The sequence below is a fragment of the Corvus kubaryi genome, unplaced genomic scaffold (assembly GCF_017639235.1).
Source record: "Corvus kubaryi isolate FWS band 111438036 unplaced genomic scaffold, C.kubaryi_AGA036_p1.0 37396, whole genome shotgun sequence".
Taxonomy (NCBI): domain Eukaryota; kingdom Metazoa; phylum Chordata; class Aves; order Passeriformes; family Corvidae; genus Corvus; species Corvus kubaryi.
The window spans coordinates 30,411,830-30,436,704 of record NW_024581135.1 but is presented as its reverse complement, the minus strand read 5'-3'; the positions used below and the strand labels follow the sequence as shown (position 1 = coordinate 30,436,704).

The window sequence follows — 24,875 nt, the reverse complement described above, 5'->3', positions numbered from 1 at the left end:
AATGGGGCTAGTATCTCTTAAAGACTTATTTCTCTACAGATTCTGAAGTGGGAGGTCTGCATTCCAACTCTCAGTTCTCAAAATGATACAGTGGTCTAATTTTCATTTAAATTGTTCCTTTAAGGAACAGATACTTGGAATACATTGAAAATCACACCAAATTCTATAGTCCTAACATACAATGATGATAAAAGTCTTGGTCTTCTAAACTTTTATCAGAACCATGAAACAGAGTATGAAAATACACTATGTCTCCAAGGAAATGAAACTATCATAATTAAACTATAATTTGAATTTATATATTTATATATATATATATACACACACACGCATATATATATATATATCTCAAACAATTGAACACACTTTGCTTTCAGAGACTCACTTGTGGTATATATCTAGTATAGCCAGTAAAAAAACCAAGAGAAATGATGATAATATTTTATCTATTAATAGAATGATGAGTTGGAGGGCAGCAGGAAGAGTATCTTGGTGAGTAAGAGGAAAGACAAGACACATTTACCTTAAAAAAAATAGCAAGCCTACAAACACAAAACCCCATAACTTTTCTCAGCAGAATGTACGTAACTCCTCCTAAAATAAGGGGATTTCTAGCATGCAGTTAGAGTCAGAACTTGATGACAAACCCTTAAATGCTACTCATGAGAAGCTGCCTGGCACCTTCAGTTTCTGTGAGTTTTGATGACAGCTGTACATACTTCTTATATTAGGAACCTGGACCTTAAAATCCTCAGATATTCAAACTTTTTTCCTTTTCCTTTTTTTTTTCCTTCTTAACAGTGTGTTCTCACTGTTGTATCAGTTCAGGTAAAGTTCTGTACATTGGCAGTGGCTCACGCACTTCCGGAAGAGGTTGTAGAGCAGAAAGTTGACTTTTTCCAGCAGCTGAGGTCTTTGCACAGGAATAGGGTCCCCATCATAAGTCAGCCTGATCAAGAGTTCATCCAGCTTTTCTAGTTGCCTTCTGACTTGAAAGAGACTCTCTGCCAACAGCGTAAAGCTACAGCAAGACAAAGAATTAGTTTGCAATCTTTTGTGTAAACAGTTTCTTAGAACAAAAGAACTACTGAAGTTCTTGCTTGAGGAACATCAGAATTTGTATTGAATGGTACTTTCCAGCTTTGCCCAAACTCACATCCATTCATCTTTTGTTTACAGGAGTTTATAAATACATTGGGCCAATCACCTGCTTTATCTTCAAAGACAGATATTTTCATAACAACACAACACTGTCTGTGACAATTTGGAAGAAATATATACACAGTCCTGATGTTGTACAAGCAGGGCTCTTGTGCCAGCATTAATTCTTTCCTACAGCCCAGTAGTTTTGCAAAATGTACTCTTTAAAATGATAATATTTATACAAAATGAGTAGGTTAACAAGACTGAAGAAGTGTAAAAGCAGTAAGGAAAAATAAATCCAAACACACTTGCTAACAGTTCAATAGGGTATGTGTGTATAAAATTACATTTTTAAGCTATTTTTAGCATCTTCCTTGGAAAAAAAAGTACTTCAGTAAAAAAAAAAGGAACCTAAACCAAAAAAAAAAAAAAAAGAAGGAAAAAACCACTTTTTTTTTCAATCCTAAATTTTTTTTGGTAATTTCCCTTCCTTTTTACTTCTTAATATTTACTTCACCTTTTCCATATGAGAGTTTCGATCGGAGAGTAATGATCATGATATGTTGACATTCTCTGAGTCCATTATCTTTCAAATATAATGCTATTTGCTTTTTACTTGCAATCACTTCAGAGTTGCCACCACAGAGACTACTGCCATTCAATTCCTGCACAGCGTGAAGTCTGGAGGAGTGAGTCAAAGCACAAAGCCTCTACCCAGCCCCTGCCTATACACAACTCCCACTGTCTTCAATGACAAACTCAGTCAGCACCATTCTTACTCAAGCAAAACTCCGGAGAGAGTGTGTCTCATGTATCTGGAGGAACTGTCAAACCCAAAAATGAGTGAGTGCCACGAGTCAGGCTCAGCAGTTCACCGTGGCATTAATTCTGAATAGCGGGTGTTGCCCACCGCATCACTTTTAGTTGGCACCTTTTAGTTATTTACTTTCTTAGCTGCTGATGAATTTGCTGCTGTTGCAGCTGATCTAAAGGAATGATCATTTCAAGTGTAGCAGACTTCCTGTGGTTTTCAGTGGAAACACAAGGTCAAGGCAGGTTTACCAATTCTGGAGCTGATCGAGCCCACCGTGCAGGGGCCCCCCGATGCAGGCGATCTGCTGCCGTCTCTTCCAGTCCAGCAGCTCCTCAGTCAGCATGTTGCTCATCAGCATATCGATCTCATGGATCACACGTCCTATTTTACTGAGCACTTCCTGTAAAATAGGAAAGGTGTTACAAACTGACCTCAGGCAACAGCTGCAAAATTCAGCAATTATCATGAAGTGCTTATTAAATTTTTTCAATTATTCTGAAAGTAACCATATTTAGTTCCTATTGCTTCAGTGACAGGATTAATCACCCATTGTACATTAATCCTAAATCTCTATGAACTGTTCTTCAGTAAAACTTTTTATTTTGGGAGGGTAGGAGGGAAGATTGTTGCATTCTTTGTGGGCATAACATCTCCAAGATTTTGACACTTGCAAGCTCTGTCAAGTTCAAAAAATTCTGCTTTTGTTTTGCATCATATAAAATGCATTGGTTTTTTGTTTGCTTGATTTAATCATAAACCTGCGCCTCCCCCCACCCCCCCCCCCGGACTCCTTGCTTCACTCCTGAGGTGTGCAGAACCATATCCTTCATTGAGCTGTTACTTAATTGACAATTTCTTAGCTTTTAGTCAAAATCACTCAGACCCACCCAAACATTTTGCAAATTTTTAATTCCTGTGTAATTTGTCTGTTCTTCTGAAATGAGAATTTAAAAAGGCACACATACACATTTGAGTATTTGGTGTGGGAATAAGGGGAGAAAGCAGATTAACCACAAATGACAAAATATTGTCACTAACCTTTCTCTTGTAGTCCAAAGTATTGAGCATTGCCTGCAACGCCAACATTTCCTGTTTAATGAGGGCGCTGTTTTTGTCATTCTGCTCTGCAGGGGATGAAAAAAAATCAGTATAAATACATGTGTGGGTGTGTGTGCCTGTTTATAAGGGGAGGAGAGGAAAAAAACCACGACCAGACTGCAGCATGAACTAGTGAAAAAATAAACTGTGGACATCAGTAGATTATGTAACAGAATATTTCATTTGAAAGGACTAACTTTAGTACTAGTTTAACATAAGGTGTAATGTTACCTGTCTGTAGATGTGTATGTGGGGTAGGAAAAGGCAGAAAACATGCAGATGATACCCAGAGTTCCCTAAATTTCTTATCCCTGTGCATACTCCTGTGTATTATGTACATCTGGCTTGGATCAATGATTGATCTGTACACACAAATGCACTCTTGGTGTCAGCAGTTAGGCTAAAGCTCTTTGGACTTGATGTGAATTACAATGTCTGGCTGAGAGGCATTTGAAACAGAGATGAAATGTTCATCGCCAGGGGAATTTCAGCAGCCAGGAGCACTGATCGCTGGGCATTTCCCCCTCTCTCTAACTTCTGTCCTTCTCTGGATCATGTACTAGTTTCAAGAGTACCTAAGCTCACCCATGCTCTTACACATGCAGCTCTTCCCCACCCTCACTTTTCCCGACCTTTTGCATCTTTCATGCTACATTCAAAAAAGAAATCGGTGCCAACTGTGTGTCTGCTAAGCTCTGGGTTGATGCCTTCCTAGTGAGTTAGGGTAGATGTTTCAGTAGAAGCGGACAAGTAACCACCAGCAGCTCAGCCACAGCAATTGCTCCCACACATTGTAAGCTGGATGTGCTGGAGCAGAGCAGTGAAATTTTAAGCCCTGAAAGTCATTCATGTCAGCATGTTTTATTTTGCAAGCGGGGCAGCTTTCAGTTATCTGTGTGGTCAGTAATTATGATTGGCCTGATGACTAAACTCATTAAACTGTGGCAACTCTTCTGATTGCTGGGTCATATCCAGCCTTCAACATTTAGGATTGATGTGCTTAAGGACTCGGACGTTTCAAGCCCAGTATCTTTGCATGTTCAAAGGAAGATAATATAAAGATATCTGAGCAGACACAAGCGGACCCCAGTTTCTTTTCTGAAAAAGATCATGCAAGGACTGTTGCCACGTGCCGATCTCAACCATCACAGGCTGGTCAAACATGCATTCAGAGTGCTTACCAGCTGGTTATCACCACTGTGGTCAAAAAAGAACAGAAAGCCAAGTCAGAGGCTAGAAAAATCAGTTTTGCACAACTCTGGGAAATAAGTGTCTCTTCCTCATTCTGCCAAAGAAGGGGCACGTAAAAGGTGGGGAAATTGAAAAATAAGTTCTTTAAATTAAGAAACGTACTACTTTATGTGCCATTATGCAGCTTACCCATACAAAATAACTATACTTCCTTAACACAATCCTCTTTACCCTCTTAACCCCAAAGGAGTCATTATGTTCCAGGACTATAACTTTATATAAACTAAAGATCCATTTTTATGTTTACATATATTATTTAAGTAATACACAAAACCCCCTGATGCCAGAGTCTAGCTGCAGAATCAGCCATTTCCTAGAGAATCTAAAATTTGGTATAAAAACTCTTACCTAAGCTCTGTATTGTTTTATACCTGAAGTCAAATTCCTCTTGCAAATCTTCCAAGTATTTCACATCTTGGTCAGTCATCTTTCCCAGAAAAGAAATGAACAAATGCATGATGCAGTATTTTCCTTTCTTACCACTTGAAAACCCCAGAACAGTTCTGGGAACTCTCATTCACTATCTTGTAACAGGATGATTGAATAATAAATACATGTTTGTAGCTACAGATGTATTTTACTTGTTTAGAAAGACAAATATTATCCTCTATCCTGCAGTTGACAGTGGTTGATTCAGCTTTATCCCTTCTTGTTTACTAGTGCAATGACATAGAGGAAAGTAGGAACGATTGTGTTAGCTTGAGCTAAACTGAAATTGTTATGCCAATAATGTTACTCTCTTCTTGAAACTTTAAAGCAGGGCAAAGGAATCATTTTACATTTACTTAAATGGAAATTGAATTGGGGTGTCCAAAGCCAAAAAAGGTGGAGTCAGACACAGAAGTAGAGCTCACAGAATTTATTTACAGAGTGTCTTAAGAATCTGGATAAAGAAATGAAACATTTTTGCTGCTTTGGCATTTTGCAAGTTTCTTTTCATATGTGCTATAAAAAAATGTTGAAGATATTTTCTAGTAACCAATCAAAAAAGCCCATCAAAAGAAGGAAAATAAAACTGTAGGAAATTATCTGTTGTGCTTTGAAGGCCTGTTTCTGTGCTGTTTATAGGAAGCCTTGATTTTGCCAACAACTCATAAACAATCCTTTTTTAGTTCCCTAAGATGTGCACATTAAGTGTCTGTGAAAATACAGAAACTTGTTTGCTAAATGAGCCCACACACAATTAACCATTTTGGTTTACTCTTTATTTTTGGGGACTAAAGTTTTAATTTGTATGTGTAAAGTATGAAATTACATACATGAGGAGCTGGATAATTTCTGTGTTCAACTTAGTTACCTACTGAAAAAAACCCCTGGTATGTAGAAAATGTTCTCATTTTCACTGGTCCTTCAGGGGTGGCTGTGCTTCTCCACAGGTAGAAGGAGCAGCGTGACAGGCTGCTGCTTCGTCTGCTCTGCAACTTTTATCTTACAACTTTATGTGTAGATAGAGATCTAGTATTGCATTCTTCTGAAACTACCTTTATCCTTCTAAGGGTCTGATCTCTCTAACCCTTCTTCCCTGTGAAAGGAGACACTGATGAGCGAATGCTGCTAGGATCTCTTTCCAGTATACCAAGAGCATTACTCTTCAACAACATATGGACAGGTATTTCAGATATAATTTCCACGCTGAGACTGATGCGAAGCTGAAAGTGGGGCTGGGATAGCAATAAAGCCGTGGGTAATCTGAATCCTTATCCTGCCTTGAGCTGAACAGGCAGGTGTTGTCTGAGATTTCAGGGTCTCTGGGACATAGCTATGGGTTTGACTCAGCCCAGCTCTGTCCTGCAGTGGTATGAGAAACTCCTGGAGAGTGGTTACCATCAGCTCCCAGTGTTCTTGTCCCCTCACATCTCCAAACCATGTAATTATGTCACGTAGCCTTCGGCTCGACAAAGGTCTTGGTACGTGACTCAGAGGTCATGAACGTTCAGCTATTGCTGATCCAGCTAAGGGAGGTGAAATTGCAAAAATGCATTTTCTGAACCTTGCATCTTTTTAGAGACTGTAGGTATGCTCTTACTGCACTCAGGGGTCTGTCTGCAACTCACATAGGGATGAGTGTGATAACTTTAAATTAGGCAGCTCTCACACTGAGCCCAGACAGCTGCTAACACCTGAGGATCCAGGTGTGTCCTGAGCAGTTAGTCTGGGCAGATGTCCTTGGAATAATGGAAAGTGGTTGGTGTGTCTGTTGGCAGAAGTCATTGTGCTGCCCAACTTAAAGATAGTTCAGGTGTGTCTGTATGAAAATCATGTGGGCAGAGACAGCAAACAGGACAAAAAAACTACCTGAGCACTGTTCCTGATGGCTGACACTTTGTGTTCTACATTTCTTTGACGTTCTGAAACCACAGAGTTCTGCAGAGACTTTTCCAGCGGCCCCTGGAACACATTGAACAGATAATTGGCGGATGAGTAATAATAATAATAGGTGATAGAAACTGAACTGCAAGTTCCAGCACAGACAGGGAATTTAGAAGCCAGTGTTCAACCATCTGGAGACTGCTGTAAACACACAGACATGTTTAGTTCCACAGATTTGAAAAACACGCAGCTTTAACTTTGAAATCCAAAAGGTGAAAAGGTGTGGGTATACTGCAGACATTAAACATCTAGTAAATTAAACGTAGATTATTAGGTTTTTGAGATCTTTATATTCCTATATAGGAATACATATTACATCCATAAGTGATTAATAAAAACACATTTGTCTTAAAAATTCTCTCTGGATTTTAATCATGTAACAATTTCCCAAAAGTAAGTTTCATGTGTAATTTGAATTATTTTTTTCTTCAAACAACATAAAAATCATCAATGACTTTATAAAATATTGGATAGAATGTCTTTTGCATTCCATAATTAATATGAATTAATGCATTGCATAATTTAAAATACACACATCTGTTTTGCAAAGAGTAATCTCTTTAAAACCTTTCCTACAGATTAAAGTCTTTGAAGATTAGTTGTGACATAGAAGTCTCTTATAGCAATGCTTCCAGCAATAGGGCCACTAATGAAGTTCAAATGTGAGTTTAAAGGGCAACATTTGGCAACCCCTAGTGCACACAAATCACTTCAGTGGAATGAGAGGACAGGATTTGGTCTTAAAAGCATGTGAGCAGATTAACATGGAGCAGATTAATGAAATGTAATTCATTACCTGTACAGGCATGCTGGCTGCAGCCAATATTCTTCTTTCTTCTCTTAAGCAGTTTGAGATGATCACTGCTATATGCATGGGATTACCATGATATTTGCCCTGCAAGCACAAGTTAATACAAGTCAAAAGAATTCCAGAATTCAGGATGTCCCTCTGGAAATCACAAGCAATATGATGTATGAGTCTCTATGAGCTACAGATTGGTGTGGGTGGAAAAGACTCCCCTTTTCATGTGCTGGTTCAGCCTTTCAGGGCAGCATCAGTTACTGCCACCATCATAAAATATTCTTAACAACATTCCACAGAGATTATAAAGATACAATTCCAAGACGTGTATCATTTGAAGATCAAATTGCTCCTCTGCTAACACAGCTGTTTTGAAAAGGCTTTCCTGTCAGCCTATTCAAGGCACGATTTTATCACGTCTTCGATTTTCAATAGGATGTTGCTGCTTAGCATGTAGCACTTCTGCCAACAAAAAAGTTTGTAAGCATATCAATATGGTAATGATGCAAACAGGAAAGCTTCCTCAGCATAAAGCAGAAGACTTAAATTTTAATGTCTATGAACAATTTTTCTCTTTCACAAAATAATGTGCCTAAGATGAAGGAATAAGCAACTCTTGTCCCAAGCCCAAAGAATCAAAAAAATCTATATTTTTACACCACCATAAATAAAGTGCTGAATTGCTGATGCGTGACTGAGGACTGGGCACAATTTGAACTAATATTGGTTTATGCTGTATTTATCAAATTGGAATGATCGAGGACTCTCAAGCATCTTCTTTTATTGTGACGTATCCATTCAGTGTTTCTCAGTATCCTTCATGCCTTTCATTCAGTATCATTCATTCAGATACCCTTCATTCAGAGTTCATAGTGTTTGTCCATTCATCAGTATTAATCCATTTAATTTCTTTTCCTGTATAGTTTCCAGTCCTGGACTTCTCTATTTTCTCCTCTTTGTGATCAGCCTTTATTCTCATCCTATCTTCCTGCCACTCAGAACCTCTTTTATTCTAGATGTCTCTGAATGGGGAACAATAAGTTTATACATACTTTAACTGATGCCATATCTTCCTTTGATATCTCATACCAATCACTGTGTTAGAAACAAGGGTGTGAATGCATCTGACAGAAATGTGAACACATTGCTTCTGTATGCAACAACTATCATGGCATTAAACATACATTTCTAATGCTTTTTACTAAACATTTCCTGTGTGCTCTTGCATGAAATGTGTAATCTGAAATATGTTTTGACTTCAATCGCAAAGTAAAGAAATACTATATTAAAGATGGTATTTTTAATCATGGCAACTTGGTTCGAGCTGCTTGGTATTAAATACCATGTGTTACTGTGGTTTCAGGTACAGAGTAAGGTGAAAGATAGGACTCTTAAAACTAAATAACCAAGCTACGAAATGTTCCCTTCTAAGGAAGCTTTGACTGCCATGGCATTGTTAGCAATGAATCTACAGGTTGTTTCTTTGATTTCTGAAGTCTTTTCAGGACTTTTCAGGAAAAGTACATGGCCCACAGTGCAATCAGTGCACACCCAAAGTAGCCCCAGTGCTGTGCCTCCTTTGATTTCCTTAAAAGTAGTTCAGGATGGTACTTAACTCCAGCAACCATCTGTATCAATTACCCTAAGGAACAGGAGTTATGAACCTGAGTGGTTTTTAGGAGCTTCTCTGTAAACAAGAAGCGGTGAGTAATATTACCCCAGGACACACTATGCCTCAGATGAAGCACCAAGCACTCCCTCCCTGCCTGCTCCTTCCTGGGCAGTGAGAGGAGACTTGATTAAGGATGCACTGCTGATTTCCATGTCAAATAACAGTGCCAAAGATCTGTCACTACACATTTCTCCCTGACAGCTTCATGGCTGTAAGGACAGTAACTACGATGTTGCTGCACACTTCCTTCAACACCACTGCACTTCAGGCCCAGTAATATATTCAGTCCCCTTTACTGGGCATATTCCCAATCTCTCTCTCCGTAGTGTCAGGATGTAGCTTTGGGAAGGGGATACAGAAATGTGAGAAATGGCTGTGATCTTCCTGCAAAGGATTGAGTGGGGTGTCATGTGGAACTGTGGTCCAACAGCAACAGCCAGGGCAAATCAACTGCTGCAGAGAGTGGCTGTGCTCCTGGCTGTACTCCAGCCCAGTGCCTGACTCCTTAGGGAGCCAATCCAGGTTGCTAGCTGGGGTGGAAACGACTCATGTTTTTTTACTAACTGGATTTTCTGCTCTTTGGTGGACTGAAACTGCTCAGCAAAGGATGAGTTTATTGTTAAGGACAAGCATATGTGAGGTCAGAGAGGGGGGAACAGTCCTGCCTTGTTTCAGCTGTTATCACTAAGCCTGTCTATTCATCTGAACCTCGACTAGAGGGGAAAAAAGTCCTGTTATTAATAGGCTTGGGATGAAAGCTGTGAGGAGAAATCTGCTACTGGTGTAAGTTTACTGATGGACATATTAATTCCTCTGTTAATTTCTGCTTGTGGCTGTTATTTCTTTATGGTAGTAAAACAGGGTTTCCCCTTCCCCCTAGATGGCCAGTAAGTGACCGTGCCACACATGGGTACCTGAAGCTACAAAGCCTGGGGAGTGTTTAGTCCTGGCTTACCGCTGCCCAACAGAATTCCAGCACTGCTAGGGTTTAAAGGAGTCAAAAAAAAGCTATTTAACCAAGTCAAGAAGAAATAAATATCCTCTCTTGGAGCTGGAAAAATGCATTTATGTAGAAGAGACTCTTAAAAAAAAATTCTGACAGTGGGATGTGTTAAAATTCCCCACAAAGGATGCCGGTTATTAGGGACTTTCCCAGCGTTTTTACACACTATTCATATGCAAAACTTTCAAAAACTCTTTCTCTCCTTTTCTTTGTTTCATTAAGAGAAACCTATCTGAATCAAGAGATGGAGTGGAAATTCACTTTTTCACCCCTTTCTTTCTTCTCTAACTCATAAAGCTGTGTCCATAGCAATTCCCATACTTATGTCTGGCTGGTGCTTCTTCAACTTGATTCAGTTTGAGTTGATGCCAAGAAGGTCAACAGAGGGCTGCCACTTGTGCTCCTGGAACAGCCCCTTTTGCAGTAAAGGAGCAGATGGATTGCAACTCATCAGTAATAAATTGATAAATAAATTGTAACACTAAATATCTCAAGAACTGCAACTTATTAAATAACAATAGCTACTAGAAGTCACAATAACCACGTGTTTGACTCTGGAAAAATAATAACACTAAAAATTTTCTGCCTGTGTTTTATACTTCTCAGCTGTAATTACACTTCGGGATGCACCACTTGGTATTCCCTTATTATTCCCCTACTGTCAGCTCTTGTTGTTCTGCACTTCCATTTTGTCTTTGGCTGAGGGCAGAATTTGCTCAACATGACCTTGATTTCTGAATGACTAATTGAAAATTATCTCCTATCAGCAAAAGAGTAGTATACGTAGGAAAATTAAGGAATATTAACCAAAAATGGCTTGAGATGGGGGAATCCTAACTTAGTGTGACATGAACACTAGCAGCCAGAAGAGGAAGAAGAGTGTGGATTCTCTAGTTATGCAAAATTGTATTAATAAGTTTAAACATTTAAGGAGAAGATTTATAATTGTCTTTTGATAAATACCAACAAAGAGAAATTGAGGATTCGCTTTTCTTCTTTCACATCAAAATGTCTGCTAATATTACTGTAATTTTGTTGTTCACAGAAGTTTTCTTTCTCCTCTCTTCTGTTCCAATGAGGTCTTTCCATGTCACGAATTACAACAAACAACAAATGATCTTATTTGGACTGGCTTCTTCTCAAGAACTACCAGCATGATGCTAAATTTAAGCAAACAGGGGAACTTGAACTTTCATTCTGAACAGGTGACAATTTTCTGTGAGTGCTGATGACATTTCCTTGGAGAAAACCTTCCTACCACCACCTGGCATGCACTCTTTCTACTTCAGGGACATCTGTTATGACAGTATCTTACTAGATCACGGAGAAGAACAAAGAGGCATTCCTGCAAAAACAGTTTGTACATTATAGCATGCAGCATTTATGCCCTTTAGCCAAATTTTTAAACAGCTTGAACTATTTGGAGTATGTTAAAGGTGCATGATACAGTGGCTGGGGAAATGCAAGGTTTGATTCTGTAAGTTGCAAGGTCATTGAGAAACTTTAAAATACATATTATGACATTTTAAAATACATGTGCTTTCAAAAAGAACACCAAACTACTGTCAGTTTTAGTATCTGGAATTTACTGCTTACTCTGACAGGAATGAAGAAATCTAGACCAGAGTCATTCTCTTGCTCTTCTTTTCTTCCCGCTGCTTACATTTTTCAAATTTTAGCTGATTTTCCTGTGGGCAGGTCCATCACAAAGTGGGTCACTCCCAGCCACACAAACACTGACTGCTTTTCATGTGTCAAAGGTGTACACACCCATCAGTGAATTCTGGATGTGCACTACATGAGCAGCTGGGTCTATTTTCAGTGGTTAAAGCAGGGGATTAGGTGTTAGTTGGTCTCTGCTTGTAATGTAGAAGGATGTGCTGTGAAACCTTTAGAAAGTCAATCAGGGGTTTGCCTGGTTATCTCCGTGTTTTCAAGGTGACCTTAGAAAAGGACTTGAGTAGGTTTTGGTGCTTTCCAGTTCTGAAAATTGCTTCAGAATTTGGTCTTTTTTCTCTTATTTCTTTCCTTTTTATTTTTCTCTTTTTAACTCTTAAAACCATCAGCTGTATTTCTTCTCATTTCTGCTAGAAAAAACCTTCTTGAGCCTTTTAATTGTATGCAATAGGAGATTTACTTGGAGGCAAGCAAGCATTAGCTAGTATGATCATTGAAGTGTTTGTTCATATTGAATGAATATTTAAAGAAGCTGATGGAAGGGAGGAGAGATAGGAAGCAGCAATACAAAGTCAAGCAAAAATACATTTCCTTCCCTATTGCTAACTTGTGAAATGATTATTTTATTAAGTCTGATACTAAGCATCTTTCTGGGTAAGCAAATATCTCATCTTTCATAAAATCAAAAGCAGGGAGAAAAACCCCCTTTTCTCTATCATTTTATTTGTTTGAAAGAAAGAAAGATTTGGTTTAGTTGTGTATCTTGACTGTGTGGGTGGGAAGGCATAGCTGTACATACATATTTCCCGTTTTCACCTTCAAATATGACAAATACCACTTGGCCTTGATTTGTTTTCTACCTTTGTTTATGCATCCAGGCAGAAAGTCTAATGAAGACAATAGCAGAATACAAAGAAAGTCGGTCCTTGTGCTAGCCTGGCAAAGGTTAAATGCTTGGGAGTTTTTTGAAACCTTGTACTTAAACAGGCAGTATTCTTACTAAAAAATCTTCTTCTACTAGAAAGATGTCTCTGTTTTATCTAGGTCTTTAAGAGGAAGTACCTGCAACACTATCTATTTAGACTGCTCTTGTTGTACTTTATTTTTAGATTTCCCCTTCCCTTCTCAAAATATGTGAGAGACCTTAAAGGGAACCTCATTGTTTTATAAAACTCCTGTGATGTGTGGGAAGTCCTAATAAACAGGTCTGTTTTTCATAGCATATGATGGATAACTTCCAGAAGATCATAATTTCTTTAGGGCATGTGCAACCAAATTGCAATAGGCAAAGTTGTAAAAGCACAGTGAATGAGCTGTGAAGGCAGAGGTCTTTTTCTCCACCCCTCAAATTGCACTGCTGAGTCCCTCCCAGCAGCCACTAAAACCACTCAAGGAATAGTCTATAGAAGCAGCAGATTTCTGAGCAGGTAGGGTGAGATACAGCTACAGAAAATACATTTCTGCAGAAATCATAATCAGACAGTAGAACTGTACAGACAGGGAGGGATGAATAATCCAGTGATGCTTTTATTTGAGATTCATTTGAGAATAAATAACTTCCTGTTTAAATGAGATTTATTTGAAAGTAAATAAAAATACTGTGCTCCCTATGAAAAGGGTAAAACATCAGAGGACAGAGAGGACTGATCCCCACATCCCCCTCCTCCTCTGGGCACAAAGACCTGAGTATTATTAACTAATCTCTCAGGCAGATGTTCAACTGCAACTGGGCTCTTAAAATTTCAGAACAAACAAAGCCCACAGGAGGTTATTTAGTTTGCTTGTATTTTTACTTCTGTCTGTAAGTTAACTCTTATTCATTCTACAAAAACAAACTGAAACATTATAAACTTTTCTAGAGTTGTGTTCTTTAAATAATAACTAGAAACCCCAAAATATTTTACTTCTAACAAGTAACCTTCTTCAGTCTTCTATCAATCCTTTTTAAAACCCTTTATTAGCTGACATGCAGTCACCAGGCTGCAGTTGCTAGGAGCAGGCACCTAGCTGCTTTAGCAAACAGACTTCTGTCTGGGGTTTCCCATTTGCATGCCAAAATTTTCTGTAAACAGCTTTAATGGTTGTTCTGAAAAACTCACTGGGAGCAGTCTAGTACAATCTGAATTAGACAGCAGGACACACTGGTTCAAAACACATGTCCTACTTTAGCATGTTGAGTTTTTGATCTGGCAGGCTGCACGCGTGCTAAATATGGGTAAATAACATTTTGAAATGGATCTTCCGTGGTTTATTAGGAACTTTCTCTGTTTTGTTCCATTCTCACCCTTTTGTAAGCTTTAACGGGAAACTGCAACTTAAAACATCGATGGATGTTTCCACTCTTTGCAACTGTTTCTCAGCACAGGGCTTATTAGACTTGTTTGTCAAGGACCAACTGGAATGTCCTGTTTCAGACCTAATGCTATTTTGTCCACTTTCTTTGATGTACTGAAATAAATAATCTTATGATTCCTCATGCATGTTCCTTTCTGGTACAGAGGCTTTTGTAAACAGTCACTTGAACTAAGGAACCTTTATATGTTCATTTAGTTCTATCTGGAGAAGCACAGTGATGTTCAGTTCCCATTGCAGATGGAAAAAAACCAGGCATTCTAACCAAGAGCATGACAGAATCAGGAATGCATTGCTCTGTTACTGTTTTAAATAGCATCATGTAAAGATATATTTGCTTGTACTACATAGAAATGGTGAATTTTACATGGAAAGAATTGCCTTAATGTTAATATATGTTGTTTTAGATGACAGAAGATACTTTCAGATGCTATTCCAGACCTTCCCATAAAAACAGCCAGAGCCATGTAGGAGAAAGCAATGTAACTAAAGTAATATTTCCCAACTACTTACTGTAACTTCTGAAAGCTTGTTTTTATATAACTGGTTGCTGTGAATCGGCAGCTCTGGTGCTTCTGCCTGACCTCTCCCTTTGTAAACAGACCCCAAGGTGTTAATGGTGCGTGTGTCCACAGACCTGCTTATTCAGGCATAATCCCACTGCCCTCCCCACCCCTCATTTTAGGCTCTAGCAGGGCTGGGGAGTAGGTAGAGTTCACCAATACTGGAGAATCTGCTGTGAGAATTAGGTGAATTTCATGAATATACATAATTTACAGCAAATTGATCCCCAGAGCACACAGTATACTCATTAACTCAGGCTTCAATGGTAAATGAGCAGAGCAGCCCTTCTTATTCCCAAAATCTGTTATTTCACTTTTATAAAGGAAGATTTATGTAATCAGATTTCACCCCGAATACCATAAACAGTGAAGTAACACAGATGCATGCTGCCATTAACGAGAAGGAATTGCTTTCAGAAGTTATCTTGAGACTAGAGCATAAATAAGGGCTTCAGTTATGAGTAGGGTGATTCTGGGAATTTCTGCCTTTGTCCTGATGGGGTTGTCCTGCACCCATCACAGAGCACAGCACAGACAGTGGCTCTTCCTGAGAGCCACACTTGGGCCAGGCTGCACTCCTCGGAGCTACTTCTTCTCTAGCAAGCACCTGAGGAGCACTCCAGGTTTCCAGCTTGGAGTGTGTGGGGGGAAGGACATCCCTGAGCTGAACAGGCAGTTGCCCACCAGCATCATTCCTAAATGGAGCAGTGGGACACGGGGGCACAGTGCCCATCTCTGATTCCCAGGCTCCTCTGAGCCTCCCCTGCCCTGGCTCCCCGAGTGCACTGCAGCCTGGCTGCTCTCCCCCAACCCAGGATTTTGGCATGTGAGTCAGGTATATGGACAGTGCCTGTCTTCCATGAGAGTCTCTGCATTTCACCAGTCATCTCTGCACTAAATCTCCTCGTGTATTGCACAGGAGCTTACATCAGGGACAGGTACACTGTCACATAAAAACATTCCTTCTGAAAGCTAGGATGTAATTGTCCACGAGCCAAGGTCATGCAGTCCCTTACACCTGCAATTTGGTTCCTAGAAGTGCTAGGCAGCTCTTCAAAGCTTAACATCTGCCCTTTACATTTTGTTGTCATAACAACAGCACAAACCATCTCCTTGTGACTAATCCGCTTTGTTTTTCTCCATCTAGATTTTAAGGAGAAAGAACCATAGGCATAGTTTCCCTGCTCTTTCCCCACTGCCTCTGAATATTTTCTCCCTCTTCCCTTTCCAAAACTGCTTCTGGGGGGAGAAGGAGCTCTGTAGGAAGATGGACAGAGAATTTAACCTTAGAAAGTGACTGTGCTGTTCTGTCTCCCACTGAAGAGCACAGCAACAAAAGGCTGCTCTGCTATAAAAAGGAATCCAATTTACTGACTAGAGAAGTAATAATAATGTAAGAAGCAAATGTGAAGGATTTTAACCTAAAATGATGACCCTGATTTTAATACAATATGTGCATTTATACCAGATTAATGTCAAGAAGAAGAGATGTTTCAATGAAAGCAAGAAATAGAGAAGCAAATTACAGAGAGTTAGCAGTGACCACACCAAGTGCTTATAACTTTTTCAAATGACATATTTCCTGACTGGTGTTTCTTTTTGCCTGCAGATCATTTTGGAAATGTAAGCAGTCTAAGTAGGAATGCCATGTTCCATAGTTATTTCTCTAATGGTGAGAGAATAGGGATGGTCCCTGTGTTCTAAAAGCAGGGGTGCCAGGCAGACCCTCCTTCCTGCTTGGACTTCTACTCTTTGCCCTTCACAACCCCCGAGGGTGCCCAAAACTTTGTATTGCAACTGAGGCAGGCAAATTCTCTCTTCTTTCACGATTTCCATTCTTATTTTCACAGAACAACAAACATATTTATGTAAAGATGTTTCAGCAAACAGTCAGAATAGAAGATTTTCTTAATTTTATAAAAAAATCTCAGGGAGATCTTTTACGTGAGGTGTGCTTGGCTGTGGTGCTGGAGACTCCTTGACATACTGTTCTCCAGACTCAGTAACAGCACCAGGAATCTTGATCCTAAGGAGTCCTTATCTGTCTAGAAAACAGCTGCACAGGCCACTTATGAAGTGTACATTGCTTCCTCTTCTAAGGCTGCTCTTCACTAACCATCCAGTTGTATTCCTGATTAAACATTGGTCTCTCATTTTGTGTTTTGTCAAGAACTACAGATTGCTTTTGAATATCTTTTGTCTGTTCTCTAATTGAATTTCTTTTGTATTATTGCTATTGTCATAGTGTTTAGGAACTTTTACCACAGCCCAACATACTATGCTGTGTGCATAGTGATAAGTGCTGGTTTCCAGTGTTATCTATTTTGTCAAGTATTACTCAATAGGGTAATGCAATTTGGCTCAAAATAATGAACAAACGTTGTACTCAGATTATGTATTGAGGTTGGACAGCCTTGTGTGTGTGCACGATGTACTTGGGTCTGTACATCTGTGTGTGGTTCAGAGGGGAAGGAAGAGGAGGGAACTGTGAAATTTCAAAGAAGTGCTTGCACTAGAGAGTGAAGCAGAGATAAAGGTGGGCTCATGGTAACTAACCTTCAGAGAAAGTACAACCAACACTGTTCACAGAGTCACCAGATAGGAAAAGATGTTTACGAAAGCAGCTTCCTCCCCTATTTAGGAACCCAGTCTTTCTTTCATCAGTTGGTCAAAAATCTCATTAGTTTTACAGTGTACCATTCTAGCCTCCCTTTCCCTACGGGGTATGTTGGGACAAAACAGATCATGGCATTCTACTCTGTACATCAGTCACGTTTTTCTGGCATTGTCATGTCATGAAACTGTCACAAACTAGCTCAAATTGCAAGAGTTAGGTATCTGCAATGACTTCCAGCTGTGGGTGGGAAGCCAACTGCCCATTTCCAATCTTCTCAAATATTCAGCAATAAGATGCAACCAGTGATGCATTAAAAAAATATTAGACCCACAATTAGATAATTTGCATACTCAAATTTAAGAACATTACAGAACATACTGTCCATGCTATGTGTCATGTTCAGTCCATTAATAACACTTAACAGTTGATAACAAGGATAAGCTGTCAGCTGGTTTCAATGACTATAGCATTTCTTTACTGATGGACTTACCTAATCAGTGAAGAAATAATTTTAATAGCTGAAGCAGGAGACTGCCTGTGCAGCTCTACAGAACATGCAGCCCACACTTTGGCTGAAAATGTATTAATCTTCCGTGTTCTATAACTTAAAAGTTGTAACCTAGTGCTTTACAAAAAAGTAAAAAATACTGGTGTTACAGATTTCTTAAGACAGTTTAAGTTATTTGTCTTATCCAATAATAACAACCCTCAAACATTGCAAGAGCCTGGTCCTACTTCAGCCTATTCTAATAATTTTGGAAATCAGAATATGGAATACAGTGGGTGATAGTGTTAAAGATGAAAAAAAGCTGCAACAGTGAAAGTGCCAGCCAATTTTTGGTGGTTTACATGTGTATTTTGAAAGTGAATGGGTAGCTTTTCGTCTAAATCCAGGTTATCTGCTGTCTTGATGCAATGAAGAAAGGTTAGCATTATTAGTGATGGGGAGAGCTTCTGGGGTTTTCTTTTGCCTACCTGGAAACATTCTACTGCAATGCTGAAGATTCAGATCCCTTTTTATAAGCAGTGTAATTCCAGCATCACACATGTCCTCTCACGGAGTTCATAGTGCTGTTCAGCTGTAATGGAGATGCCTGAGCATTTTAGCTTGTTCTGGAATTGTGACTCAGACCCTAGCACCTGAGAAACCATTGAATCACAAATCACTCAAAACTCTCCCCGCCTTGGCTTTCTGGAATAAGCCTCCTTTGCTTTGTGCTCTTCCTGAAGCATGATATAATTTCCAAACGTGACAGGAGTTAAAGGAAAGGGTTTTCTTTCGGGCCATTTTCACACTGGTTATTACCTGAACTCTTGTGTGTTCTCTCAAGGCCTGATTGCTTGGCTTGGTGTGCCCAATTTGGCAGAGCATGCAGAGCTGATGCCTCAAGTTTTGGTAAAAAATTTAAAATAAAATAAACGGTGCAAAGAGCAGGAGGAACAACGAGAGGCTTTAACTTTGTAGAGCTTATTTGTAAATATATTCTAGTCCTTCTGCCTGTGCACATTGTGATGGAATAATCACAAATGCACTGTCTTTTAAGCCAGGAATACACCAGTGCAACTGCTTGGCCTGAAATGCTCTTTCCATGTATATGCCACTGTGGAAGAATCCTTTACTAAATTGAGACAGCTTTGTGGTAAAGCTTTGTGCCAAGACCATTACGTCTGCAGTTCAGTAAATTTTGTGTTTGAAGAGTACCGAAATTATGAAAAGTGCTGCTTCAAAAACCAGAAAAGAAACAAAAAGTGACTTTATTTTTAAATTACAGGAGGCTGCTTGCATAACGTACGATGAAAAAGTGGTTGCAATGGAAATAGTGTCATATTTTTAAGAGGCCACCACTAGAGATAAAGAGTAGAAAGACACAGCCATAAAGAGAACAAAATAATTGACAAAGTCATGCTAAGATTTTCCAGGCCAGTGTGTGTGTATGTATATATGTCTCAAATAAAGAAAATGTTTTGCAAGCAATGTAATTATCATTTAAGTACTTATGGAAAGCACCATCAAAGAAGAGAAAAACCCCCAAACTTTCATTAAACTCAATGGCATATCTACTTTATGCAGAAGACAGATAGATGTCAGGAAGTAGGTGACTAATGAAGTGGAATTCTGAGAATCCTTGCCTTAGATAAACAATTATTAGAGAAACATTCAGCCAATCAAAATAAATATCATTTTGCAGAAGCCTAACGGTAAATCCTTCAAGTAATTCATAACAAATAATCCCAGAAAAGCATAAAACAGCGAGCATGCTAATGATTTACAGGGGTTCCTTTTTCATGGTGCTGCCCTAAGCCCCAAGCATGTATTTTATCCCATAGTTTAATATCTGTAGGTGTCCGAAAGGTGTTAATTACATTTGTAATAAACATGAGCGCTATACAGCCTTATTTGTAAGAGCTCAGTGAAACACACATATGCACAGAGATAAGAAGTCACAGCATTTGTATCCAAGCTGCATGCATTGAAATAGGAATTATTGTGCCACAGACAGACAGCAGAATTGTTATTTTGAATTATCTTGTTGAAGGCTCAGTCTTGCCATAGCTGCTCGGAGTCTACAGGAATCAGGGCAGGGCATTGGAACAAAGTGCACTCGACAGAGCTCGAGCACTACCTCCAGAAACCAGCGAGAGTGTGCGGTGCAATCTGTCATTTGAAGTCATGACCCACCTGCAGCAGCTTCCTGACTCTTTTCAGGTTGTGTATCAAGAGCAGATTCTTCTCCTGTGAAACCCGGTCCAGCTGTTCATCCACTTGTATTATCAAATTCTGTAAAAGGATCATTGCCATTGCTTCATTGTTGGCTGCAGCCTCCCTAAAGAATCAATGAACAACAACCATGCATGTTTAAAATGTTGTATGATGTGCCAATCTAGCAGTATGGAAAATTACAATCTATTCAGAAATCTAGGTAGCAAAAAAAGACTTTAAGTATATGGTGACTTGCATGTAGTCAGAGCTTGTGAATAGTTGATTTTTATGATTTTGTGCCAGTTTTTTTAATACTCCTATAGATATGCACCTATAAAAACAGGGTGAAGTGTTAGCACAGACAGTAGAGTCAGCCAGAGGAGACAACCAGGGTTTTCTAGTCTCTGGTCCAGTGAATATTTAAATACTTCCATCTCACTTGTCAGAGGAAATGGGACTTATGCAAACTGTCCCTCTCACTCAGTCACACAGATATAATTTCTGAATTTGCTGCCCAGTTTCAGACAAAGTTGGCAACAGGCTTGAAGTCCAAAAGATAGAATGTTCTTACAAATTTCATGGAAATCTGGCAGGTTGGTAGAAGAAAGGAATCCAAATTAGCGCCTCCACTGAGGAAAACGGCAGCAATAACTTGCTCCAGGAGGCAACAGCCAGATGGCCAGGCAGCAGATCCATCTCTTCACACCAGGCACCAGATGAGCCTTCCCCCAGCCAAACTATTTGGGGATACAGGAAGACTCTGAGGCTACTGGTGAAGGGCATGTAGGGGACACAGGACACAAACACAGACAAAGCCCGGCTTTACTGGTTCTGCTGTTCATGGTACAGCTTGGGATGTGCAGGGCAATGGCATTAGTCAGCAAAACTGAGGAGGAAAAATTTTGGACAGTATGGCATCCTTGTCCTTGGGATGGCCTCCTTCCTTGCCTCACAAATGGCAGGTGCCTGTTTGAGATACACCTCAACTAACTCAAAGTCTGGCAAAAAGGAGATTTTAATGTTACCTGTGTTGCCACAGCCCCATAAATACTGAGCATTAACTGTAAGGAAAGATTATATTCCTTAACAGATTTTTCTTCTTCCCCTGCACAATAGTCCTCCAATAGTCCTGTGGATTTAGCTTGAAAAATTGAGATGTCTCTATCTGAGACAACTAATATAAATTTTTTTTGGCATTTAGTTTGGGATTTTCTTAAGATAACTATCAAGTGAACTGAATCCAAATTTGTGCACAGGCTGACCTCCTAGAGCAGAATTCCTGTAAACAGCTGGCTTGTTCCCCAGAATTATCCAGCTCTAAGTGCAGTTTTGGACAAGTGAATAATTTTATGCTGCAAGAGGTAAATGTATAACATTTCCATTGAAAATTAACTTGCATTATTTTTTAATAAATTTTTATTGGATTTTGTTTAGGAGTAAGTTCAAATGTGAAACCTCAACTCCCAATATTCCTTAAGTTTAAATGGCTAAATCCATAACTAGTGAAATAGTATTACTGGAGTGTAGATACCTGCACAGTTTGTAAATGAGCACCCTAAAGCCTACCAGAAAACCAAAGAATTGTTGGTGATTGAAATAATAGGAGAGAGAATAAATGAAATCCTACCAGTCCTGGCTTTCTATCCATTGTGCTAATAGATGCCGGATTTCCATGGGGAAGTTATCATCGTAGAACTGGTCTACCTGCTCCAAAAACTTTATTTCCAGTTGTTGAACTTGACTCCATTGGGACATGCTGCAAAAGAAAAGAATTAAACAGGCTTGCCCTTGGAAAGTGAATATGAATTACTAATCCAAACTGCATAAATCAGTTATTTTCATTGTAGCTTTTACATACTTTAACATTTTATTCTGTCTTTCAAAACAGGTGGCACTTGAGTAAATGTAGAGTTAAAGGGAAGAGGGAGAAAAGTGAGCAAGGACATTAAAGAAGTTTTGGCTCTTAAACGTGAATGGGCACCTCTGTCAATTCCCTTCCTTTATGTAAATGTTTTGAGGTACTTTATGATGCTTATGAAGTGGCAAGATTTACACACCATCTCTCATCAAGAGAAGAAGTTTAGGACTGAAGTCTTCAAACCCAGGTAGAAATATTCTTATTGAAGAGTAGTGGAAAGCAATGATTTCGCTCTCTTCTTGGTGAATTCACACCACTCAAGTTTTTCCTAAAGCCATAATGGTTGTGTGTTGCTGTGCTGTTCCTAAAGCCCCACATTGTCTGTTTGGAGAGTACTGCTTTACAACCTAAATCTAGCACATCTTCTCTATTTAAAATTGCCATTTAATTATGTTTGATATTACATAAAGGGGGGGAAAAAAAAAGTAAGCATAAAGTCATATGAAAACTATAAGACAAGCAAAAGTAACACTACCTGATGACAGGATCTGAAAGTCTAGTGAAAAAACTATCCCAAGTAAGTTTTGCCTGATAACTGAGATGCTGGCGATAGAAACTTGGTTGTTCTAGATTGTAGGGGGGACTGAATTAACACCTGCTCCTCTCCATGGTCAAAAGACATTATTTTGGGTGAGCAGACTCTGCAGGAGGACACCTCAGCCTGCGTGACTCCCTCCACTCATGACAGAGTCCATTCTCTAGGGTTGCACCCTGTCATTATTAATCCCACTGGTGAAAACACCATTTTCACTGTGATGTGTTCAATGCAGAACAGACTGCATTGATAAAATGTTGCCTCAGGGCAGGCTATGCCAGGCTGTAATCCCAGATGTGGCATGTGGATAAAAAGTCAGTGGTGGGGTTGAGAACAGGCCACCCTGGATGAGCAGGGAAGAGGGATGCTCTAGGACCTGTGCCCTGGGATCCCAGTCCTCAAATGGGCGGGCTCTGCCAACACCCTGATCCCATACCAGAGGTGGTCTTCCCTTTCATCAGACTGTTAGTTCATGTGAACAAAAGACACAAAATCCATTCTGGGGCTAAAGATTGAAGTGGGTCAAATTATGGATCTGTTGGAACATTTTTGATACAAACTTTTCCTGAAGAAAAAGACAAGATTTCATCAAAATGGACGTTTTTGCAGAAAGCTGACCTTTTTATATGCAGCTTTTCTATTTTCAGTTCTGAATCGTAGTTTCAGAATGCCAACAGTTTCAAATAGAGAAGACATTGTATTTTTAATGCTGTAGTCTTTCCTTTTGCATTTTTTAAAGTCAGAGGAGAAAAAAAAAGTAGTAGCTCAAGGTTTAATGGAGTCCTGAGCACTTACTCATGCAAAAGTAAAAGTGACAGGTTTTAGTTTCTCCCTAATGAAGGCTGATGGGGTGATTCTGTGTGTGGTATGAAGGACACTGTATATAACATCAGTGGAAATGTGTCCAGTGACATTTCCCTCCTCTTTATTATTTCCATTCTGAGAGGAAAAAGATATTGCCTGAATATTTACTTTGTTTCATTAAATTGCTGAGGAGGACTTAAGCACAGGAGTGTTTCGCTGTCTGTGTTGCTGTATTGAGAGTTACAAAGAATTCCAAACCTTATTTCTGGTGATATATACAAGGAATCAAATCATAATGCATTAATAATTTATGGAATAGAATCAGAGAATTGTTAAGGTTTGGAAGGGATCTCCACTATCACAGAAAGTGACTGTAACTTTTTTTCTGAACTTACACTCGGAAAAAAACTCCAGATTTTTAATTCTGTTCACTTTCAGTGGGGGGTTTTATTGTAATTGCTAGTGAATTCTGGTGATTATGATATCCTAAAAAGATTTGCAAGGAAATTTAATATTTTTATCTAACAAACAAACAAATAAACAAACAACCACCAAAAAAACCCCACAAAAACCCAACCAAAAAAAACCAAGGAAAAAAGGGAAGATTTTGTCCAGCCTGCAGCCCCCTTAGGCCTGCCATGTAAGTTGCAGGGATGCTCACATGCATAAACTCTTAGAAAGCACACAGGTAGGGTTTGTCCCTGGGATTTTGTGACATGCTCAGTACAACCCATGTTCCTTTTGCGCAAAAGGTTTCGCAGGGACAGCTGAGAAGGTCGGGCAGTTGTAGCTCATTGTGAATGGTCCCTGAAGGGAGCTGAAAGAAAGTTTTCAGGAAAGATGGGGCAACACTGTCTACAAGAGCACGTAGTGAGAGGACAGGGGGAATGGGCTCAAGTTGAAAGAGCGTAGGTTGAAGTTAGACATTGGAAAAAATTTCTTTACTGTGAGTGTGGCGAGGCACTGGAACAGGTTGCCCAGGGAAATTGTGGATGCCCCATCCCTGGAGGTGTTCGAGACCAGGTTGGATGGGGCTCTGATCAACCTGGTCTCTAGTGCAAGTTGTCCCTGCCCATGGCAGGGTGTTGGAACGACATGATCTTTAAGGCCTCTTCCACCCCAAGCCATCCTGTTACTGCAAGGCGGCCTGCAGGAGCGGGTGCTGCGTGACGGCGGGCATGGCGCTGTGTCCCGCCGCACTCCGGACAGCGCAGCGCAGCCCCGCTCTCAGGGTGCCCAGGTGCTCTCCCGGCTGCCGGGCTTGCCCTGGAGCCCGTTCCCATCGGCCCCGCCTCTGCCGAGGGTCGCTGCGCGCCCCGTCCCGTCCCGTCCCGCCCGGAGCTCGGTGCGCTCCCCCCGCGCCCGCCGCCCACTTGCCTGTGCCGGGTCCGGCCGAGCGCCGCCGCTGCCGCCGCCCCGCAGCCTGTAAGCGGCCGTGCCCCGCAGCCTGTAAGCGGCCGTGCCCCGCAGCCTGTAAGCGGCCGTGCCCCGCAGCCTGTAAGCGGCCGTGCCCGCCCCCGGCCCGTGGCAGCGCCTTCCTGTGCGTCAGCCCCGC

General features: G+C 40.1%; 1 protein-coding gene across 1 annotated transcript; it reads right to left on the bottom strand.

Moving 5' to 3' along the window:
• Nucleotides 1-371: 371 nt before the first annotated feature.
• On the bottom strand, nt 372-24,837 carry STAT4 (signal transducer and activator of transcription 4). Its single transcript, XM_042041221.1, has 9 exons — nt 24,698-24,837; nt 21,691-21,819; nt 20,043-20,187; nt 7,473-7,571; nt 6,602-6,694; nt 4,655-4,733; nt 2,996-3,081; nt 2,206-2,357; nt 372-1,021 (listed from the first exon to the last, which is right to left on the bottom strand). The coding sequence occupies exons 2-9, from the start codon at nt 21,816-21,818 to the stop codon at nt 820-822; spliced, it is 984 nt and encodes a 327-aa protein (XP_041897155.1). The 5' UTR covers nt 21,819; nt 24,698-24,837; the 3' UTR covers nt 372-819.
• Nucleotides 24,838-24,875: the final 38 nt, after the last annotated feature.